Source organism: Macrosteles quadrilineatus, unplaced genomic scaffold (genome assembly GCF_028750875.1).
Source record: "Macrosteles quadrilineatus isolate MER2022 unplaced genomic scaffold, UCM_ALF_1.0 Scaffold_2__2_contigs__length_208266976, whole genome shotgun sequence".
Lineage (NCBI taxonomy): Eukaryota > Metazoa > Arthropoda > Insecta > Hemiptera > Cicadellidae > Macrosteles > Macrosteles quadrilineatus.
The window spans coordinates 111,076,033-111,084,647 of NW_026542595.1; the positions used below are offsets into that span (position 1 = coordinate 111,076,033).

At 37.8% G+C, this 8,615-nt stretch overlaps 1 protein-coding gene across 2 annotated transcripts in view; it reads left to right on the plus strand.

The window, feature by feature from the left end:
* Positions 1–8,136, plus strand: part of LOC128986569 (fat-like cadherin-related tumor suppressor homolog) — a 65,660-nt gene extending 57,524 nt beyond the window's left edge. Inside the window, exons 37-42 of one of the 2 annotated variants that reach the window (XM_054407000.1) lie at positions 635–734; positions 1,609–1,744; positions 3,070–3,138; positions 3,594–3,776; positions 4,475–4,683; positions 7,336–8,136. In XM_054407000.1, the coding sequence (XP_054262975.1) occupies positions 635–734; positions 1,609–1,744; positions 3,070–3,138; positions 3,594–3,776; positions 4,475–4,575 (589 nt within the window). In that variant the 3' untranslated portion in view covers positions 4,576–4,683; positions 7,336–8,136. The remainder of the gene's footprint in view (positions 1–634; positions 735–1,608; positions 1,745–3,069; positions 3,139–3,593; positions 3,777–4,474; positions 4,684–7,335) is intronic. The other variant, XM_054407001.1, reaches the window with a different exon arrangement.
* The last annotated feature ends 479 nt before the right edge of the window (positions 8,137–8,615 follow it).

Consider the following 8,615-nt stretch of genomic DNA (forward strand, 5'->3'; position numbering starts at 1 on the left):
TAAGGTCGAAAGAGGACAAAATCATATTTTTGTTGACAGTTGAGTATCACCTGTTACTATTATATGTTTACCCTTCATCAGGGTTGAATTCACCCTCCAATGTACTTTAACGAGCTTTTTTAAGACATTGCTACGGTTTGACGACATCTTGTCTTGACGCAACCTGATAAGAGTGGCTTGTGACAACAAATCAGAGAACTATGTCGATCTAGGGCAGCTGTTTCTGATCGTAGTGAGTGCGATAGAGACATATGTACTGTTTTCAAACTTAAAAACTATGAAAGAATTGATACTAAGAAAGGTTGTGTCCAGCAGAGTATCCAAAATTTGTAATTTACTTGATATTGAAAAACTCATTGGAAAAAAACATTTTTTAGTTATAGTTCCATTGAAAGTCCAATTTCAAAAGACATTTGGATCCAGAATTAACTCTGCTATGGATCGAACCAGTACCTTCAGGCATGAAGGCAAGCACTATAACCAATTGTGATGTCTTAGCACTAGCGGGTATCACAAGTTGTAATAAAGAGATTATTAGCTTTGCGACTATGATATTTAAGAAGTTTTGGTTTGTTGGTAAAAACTATTTATTCCTACACAGTATATGAAATGTAAGCAAGAATTTTTGTTGCAGGCGTTGTAACAGAGTCAGCCCTGGAAACAGAATTGACAAGTCTGGATTGAACCACATCATTAAACGAACTTCAAAGTTGAGCAACCTTCAAGTAACTCAGGTAAAATATGTAATTCTACCATTAAAACACTAATTTCACTAAATAACTTCTTAATATGAATATTACAAGCTATAAATTTTTCAGAAAGTAAATAAAAACATGTCTTACACATAAAATATTCACACCGAGACGGTAAACATTTTTAGCGAGACGGTAAAAATTTTGAACAATGGTAGTGATGATCAATTTTGATTAGACACTCCAATGATCATCAGACCCAATAGATGAAGAGATTCCCACGATGATTAACAATAAACACTCACTGCAAACAAAAAACAGCAAAGATACGAGCTTATGCATATATTTCTGTTCGCATTTGTATTGTAAAACAGCTGAGTTCAACAATAGAAATAAATTGTAAACAAACACATGCAGAAATGAGAGCAAGGAAAAGTAAATTTAGAGCAAGAACAAATCTGTTGATTGTTTTCCCCTTGCTCTAAGTCAAAGCTTAGGTAAAAATTAGTTTCTATAATATTACCTGTAATCCAAAATAGGTATTTTATTACTTTTTGTACACAGTGATGACAGAAATATTTTATGAAACTTTTGAAACAAAAACCTTAGAGTTTACACCAAGTTCATCAAAATATCACCAAGGGGCTTTGAAAAATTACCAAATGGCGGATTACAGCTAAACAAAGCTGTAATAAAAAAAATGTAACTAGACATTTTTGACTTTTTTGGTATATGGAATTAGGGATTCAATAGCCTTTTATGCATGTTTGTGACACACTGTTTGGTTCTTATTAGAAAGGGTCACTCTTAATTGCAATCATACATTTATTTGGTAATTTTTGTAAGGCTGTTGAACCGTTATTACTTATTTCAAAGAGACATTTTACCAAATACAATATTTGATGTCATGTTGTAGCCTTCACGACCAACCTCGTACACATGCAGCTCCAACAATGAGCTGTTTTCTGCCGTCGCTTTAAACAACGTGGAGGATAATGTTCCGCCAGACTACAGACGGAATCTCATGAGTCCTCACCACAAGATCAACAACGGTAAATTATGCTGATCCCTTAGCAAATATACAGTCTAAGCATGGTAATTGAGGCATTTGATAGATCAAAACTTATGATTATTCAAAATAAAAGCTCAATCCGTAGAGAACCTTTCAATAATTCAAAGCTTCACTGTGTATTTTAAAGCCTATACGCAGAAGGTAGGGCGATTTGAAATATGCAACACAGAATGCAAAGTTTTTGCAGAACTTTCTATTATTCGAAGGGACAGTGGTGAATCCATAGATTTTTTTAGTTATAACAGGAAACTATACATCCTGTTGGGCACAGTGGCTTTGATAAACATCAAGCCAAACGGTTAGAGTAGTAATTGAATTGTTTGTTTAGCAGTGTTTACTCATTGGAAATTACTTAAAGCCTAGGTGTTTTAGCGGCATCCCCCTGTAACTTATCAGTCAAACAAAAAGGGCTTCAATGACAACTGATTTTTTTGATGAGTGGAGTATAATTAAATATGGATATGAAACGCCGAAGAAGTATAATTATCTTGTTCTTGATAAACGTGAAACTTCAATTTTGTCCATCAAACAGGATGTCAAAGTTGTATAGTGGTGTCAAAACCTCGTAACGTGAAGATAAACAAAACATCCTTGTGCCGCTTGATGTAAAAATTACTTTCTTCTGCAATTGTGTAGATTGTCTATCCTCGTTTGGTTAAAATAAAAACAGCTAGCACAGAGGATACATTGACAAAAGACCTCACTATCTTAGATGTTTTGTTTGAAAACAGGGGATTTGTACCATTTTGTTCAGAATTTAAAGGGCTACAACATACTAAATTTTTGTCAAAATCGTTCGGGCCATTTTTGAGAAAATCCGATTTTTCCGGTTTTTTATGGGTTTTTATGGGAAAATCCCCATTAAAAATCAAAATTTCAAAAAAATGAAAAAAACGCCTGGAGATACCATGGATTAGAACCTACATACCACATTTCATCGAAATCGGACCACAGGTGTAGTCTCTAGCTCTGTACACATCCAGACACACAGACACACAGACACACAGACACACAGACACACAGACACACACAGACACACACACACAGACACACACACACAGACACACACACACAGACATCACTTCGAAAACCACTTTTTTGGGTCCAGGGGGACCCAAAACGAATATATTCACTCAAACTCGAAAATTTTGACAAAAACAATACTTTCTCCATATACTATGGTATAGGGGGAGAAAGTAAAAAGCCAGTCTTTGTTATCATATCGCAGTCTATTTATGATTTCTTATATGCATTGTATTTTTATTTTAATTCAGACAAAGTTGAATATATATTTTAATGTTTCAGATTTAAAACAAACAGCTGACATTCCATTACATCAGCTGGTGTCTGGGGATGAAGACACAAGGACTGGAGGTGGTACTATTCATATTGTCTAAACAAAGTTTTATCATACTCATGGGTGGAGTTAGAGCATTAGATGGATGCCATGGTTCCTTCAATGAGGGGGGGGGGGAGAATACTCTAGGGGAGAGGAGTATGGAATACTTCTCTGGTGAGAGAAAAGATTGAAAATGCAAGCATATCAATTGACAAATTCCTATTTAATCCACAGCACTAAAACAACCAATGAATGCTTCTCATTGGAACAGCTCAGTATAGAGGGTTCACTCACAAAAAAAAATGTATTCCTATTTATTTTAATAACCAAAGTAATAAAGGGAAATATATACAATACAATTGCACAGATTTTGGTTTGTTTTGAGTATTCTAAATTCCATGTACGAAAATAGTAATTTTCACTGCAGTAGGTAATGTATTAAACAGTCCACTTAATAGAGTCTCTAATCCCTGTTTTTTATGTATTGCAGGATACTTATGGGACTGCTCTGATTGTCTTCAAAACAATGATACATATCAAAGCAATCGAGCAGAAGTGCCAGACTCGTCAAGCTACCAAAGCAATCACAGCAATCATAGTAACCATAGCAACCACAGTAACCATAGTAACGTCAGTAACTATAGCAGTAACAGCAAAGAGAATATTCAAAATGGTAAGTGGCAGACCTGAATTACAACTGTGTACTATTGTAGTTATATATATATTTTTGGGGAGCGAGCTGAACTAATGGTAGAGTGTAGTACTTCGGTCCCTGAGGTCTTTGGTTCTAGTCCTGCCAATCACCAACGGATTTTATGTAAGTGATAATGCCACAACCCTCTCTAAAACTAGACTGAAGTAATATAGGAAACAATTTCAGGCTAAAATCTTGAGGAATGTATAGTAAAAAGTAGTAAGAAAGTAAGGTACAGAGGATACATTCATGGCACATTTAAGTGGTGTCCAGCACTAGGTGTCTAGGGCAAAGTCCAACACCACCCCCTCGCCATCATGTACTACAACACTTACGGTGGAGAAAGACAATGTGCCCTGTGCTATAGGAATTTCCACATGAATTTTATCGCTCAGGCTCTTCCTTGCATGTCACAAGTCTATTACCCACACAATATACTAGAGCTGGAAGCGCACGGTTGACCCATAAGCCAGTTTCCTCTGTACCTTCTCTGTTCTCACTGTTATTTGAGATTGAGTAAGTTATAGAAGGTAATGTTTTCTAGTTTTCCAAAACATGGATCTTTAACTGAGATATTTCTTGATGGGTAATATTATCGTCCAAAGTGCAGAATAAGATGAGAATTATTTATATTAGCAATGTACTAAACCAATTATTAAACTTTGTAACCTTTGCAGGAGATCCAGCCAGAGATTTGGCAACGCTGGACACAAAACTGAGCCGAGAGAGTCAAGTGATTCCATACGGTTTCCCAAGCACTCTGGATAACGTTTCATAGCCCACCTTAACGCTTCAAACCTGCATCTGCCTCGTACTAGAAGACTGAACCACTGTTAATTGTACAAACTATTTTCACCTCTAAAACGTATTTTATTACTTAGCAAAAGTATGATATGACGTACATTTAGCGTAGTTTATAAACTCGTATCGTAATTGATTAAGAAGAATTTGGCCATTTGAAATATTAATTTACACATAACTTTGATGTAATTAGGCCAAGACTTTTTGGGCAGTGGTGTACATTTATATATTTATCCCAGGTACATGCAAACCCCTCCATCAGGATTTTGTTCATTTCTGTGTGACTTAGAGAAAGGGTGATCTGAGAAAATTGGATCGAATGTAAAATGTCGGGGTTCAATTATTTATGGTAAAGAAGTAGATTCCTTGTTTTTCGGTGATGGAGAGTTATCTAATAGATTTTTGTGGACATTATTTGTCACAAATAGTAAAAAGCAGCAGTAAAAAGTCAGCAAGGTGTTGACATATTACTTCCAGAGCTGAGTAAGTTGTTCAGGGCCAGCCTGGCTCTGGAACACATATCACCAGCCTGGAGTGTTTCAAGGGTGGTCATCATCCCTAAACCTGGTAAGGCAAGTTACACAGATCCAAACTCTTCCCGTCTCTCTGACCTCTTTCCTGCTAAAGACTTTGAAGAAACTGGAACTGACGTAAGTAGGGGAAACAGTCCTCAGAGTCAACCCCTTACACAGCCATCAGCACGCTTACACTACGGGGGCTTTCCTTGACATCCTTTGACAACGCTTAAACCCAGAGTCGTCAATGTTGTGTTGTGGTTTCCATGAGGTGGTGTGTAGGTGGGTAGAATCTCTTCTAGAGAAAAGGGATCACATGAGGGAGTCCCCAGGGCATAGTACTTTATCCTCTCCTCTGGAACCTCGTGGTAGACGATCTAATCAGCTCTCTCAGTGACAGTGGAGTATTTGTTCTGCTGACGACATTGCGATTCTGGTAGTAGGTAAATTAAACAGCACGGTTTCCGATCTCATGAATACGGCTTTGAGGTCAGTTGGCCAGTGGTGCACAGAGGTAGGCATTTCAATTAACCCCTCTTAAGTGGCGGTCATACCCTTCACAAAGAGGGGGGACCAGAACGGCATTGGACCTTTGAGAATACAAGGCTCAGTGCTTGCACTGCAGCATCAGTTGAAGTGCCTGGGGTTGGTACTGGACTGAAAGCTGCATGGGGACCACAAGTCCAAAAGGCCATTGCCCAAGGTAATCAATCATGGTATGCAGGCGAATAGTGGGAGGGAGCTGGGAACTCAAGTCGGGGGTTATGTCTGTTCGTTTTTGTGGCAAGGCCCTCCTGTCACACAGATCAATTGTGTGGTTGCCCAAGATGCACTCGGAGTAGGTGGTGAGAGATCTAGCTGCCATCCAAAGACTTGCATGTCTCATCATCACTGGCACGATGAGCAGCTGTCCGGGAGCTTCACTGGACTGTCTTCTCAACCTTACTCCAATTGACCTGCATGTCAAGGTCACTGCGAGGAGGACTGCCTACAGACTCCAGTGTGAAAAACCTTTGGTTGGATGTTGGAGGATGCCGAGGTCACTCTCGGATTACTCAGACGGTAAGAGGGGAGGTACTGGACATGCCCTTGAACCACATGCCGATTCGATTCTTCTTCGCCAAGCCATTCACCATCTTTCTTTCATCCAGGGATGAGTGGCTGTCAGGAGGGAATCCTCTTCCACAGGGTGACCTTGAATGGTATACGGTTGGTTCAAAGGTAAGAAGTAGGATAGGGGCTGGAATCCATAGAGTGCAGAATGGGGTGGACTCATGTCTTCCCATTGGAACACATCAAACTGTGTTCCAGGCTAAGATAACTATTATCACGGAGTGTGCCAGGGAGATCCTGATGGCTTCGAATAGACTTGGCTGTCTATTTTCAGAGACAGCCAGGCTGGGCTCAAGGCGCTCGATTCCTGCGAGTTAAAAGTCTTAAGGTGGTCTGGAACTTCCTCACAGCAGTATGTGCCCTGGGGAGGTGCAACATGGTAACACTCTGTTGAGAACACTCAATGATAGAAGGGAACGAGGTTGCTTACAAGTTGGCGAACGTGGCGTCAGCCTCAGACTTTCTGGGACCACAGCCTTTCTGTGGAATTTCTTGTGATTATGCATGTCAGTCACAGTCCAGTCAGTCATGTCATGGACTCAGGAGGAACACAGGAAAATATGATTTAGGCTTCAACACCATAAGGTAAGCAAGTTTACTCTCTTCTCGCCTTCCCAGACAGTTGCCTCCATTGCTCGTCAAAACACGATTAGACAGGAGGCAACTAAGATAGATCACAGCAATGGCTTCTTAAAATTACACCTGCTTGAGGATCTAGGAAGTATGTAGGAAATGTGGGCAGTTGGAGGAGACTGCAGATCCTCTACTCTATTACTGTACAGCTGTGAATGAGATAAGGGAAAGCACTCTTGGACCAATGATAAGGGGCAGGCACCTTCTTCAGGAGAAGCTCATAGATAGGATGCTGAGGTTCATCAAGCAACTCAGGGTTGATGGGCTCCGATGCATAATCGGGGAGCACAAAAATCCCATCTCTGGCTGACGAGCACCAGAATAAGGTCGACTCCGATTCTATAAATCAATCAATCAGTAATTGGTAAATACAACAAAAATATTGCCTGTCCTCAATCACCCATCTTGAGAGCCTCCCTTCCTCAAAAATCAGTTGTGAATTATTTGATTAAATTAATAAATAACTCATGTTTCAGACGATGGTGCCCCCTGGGTGAGTGCTTATCAATTTTGGGATCATCCCCGGATTGACCCCGAATACAGCTCACATTCAAAGTTATATTCAATTGTCAACAGTGTCTTCCTTTTCGCACCAATCAACAGAATGATATACATTATACTAAGTAAACTTATAAAAAAGAATACTTCTTGATCTGGTCGATGATGTTTATAGTTGGGATTTAAATGGGAGCAAGATTTAATTAAGATTTTTCTATCAGTATATTTTTAATGTATGTGTTTGTAAAATGTAACTTATTCTAAATATCGGACAGAATACTATAAAATGTGTATAACCTTTAAAATTTCCTGTCATTACATAGGACTTAAGATGGGTTTCTGTTAATTCTATTGGTTCTGTGAGCCTTGATCCTGAATATTAAATAAAATTGATCAAATGAGGAAAGTATGCTTCTAGCAGAGTGTCTAAAATAGCAATATGTTTTTAAATTTATTGTTTCAAGAAGACAGTATTACATATTACATTTGTCATTAGCCATTTAATGAAAAGACTCTTCATTCAACTTAAAATGTATAAATTTATATTTTTTGACAATAGACAATTAATTTTTATTCACACATTCATTTTGTTATGTCTTATCTTTCTGAGACTGTAATCAAGTGAAACTTTTGTTTCCTTTCCTCCCTAAACATACTGTGAAACAATTTAATCTAAAGAATTAAGTAAGCCAAACAATTTCAAAGAATCATTTTAGATAGTGGCTAGTGAAAATGTGAAAACCAGATTTTAATGTGGATTAAGCTGGATGAAAGTTTATATTTTTATTTTTGTAAATATCCTAGAGTTAAATGTAAATTATAACTTTGTAATAAAGCTAAATATATTTCAAATCTCTGTATTATTTGATTTTTTCCTACAGTACAAATCCTTAACTCATGAGTCATACAACTAGACATTCCATCCCCATGTTAAAGTTGTCACCAGTTTTTAAAATCAAAGTCATCGTAGTTGATGTGAGCCACTGACAGATTGTCCTGATTTAAACTATTTATTTCCGCCGAATACACAAACTTTTTGACCAAGTCAAACTGTTATGACTCATCAACTATGTAAGCAACAAAATAAGGAAGAAAATAAAATGTTAAGCACTAACGCAATCTGTAACTGGCTCACAAATATGTTCTTTTTGAAAAAAAAAATTGGCGACAACTGGTCCATAAAAAATTTTTGTAATTTAAAAAAATTTTGATTTTAAACAAAGAATTTACTTTTGTGATACTCATCAAAATATAAAAT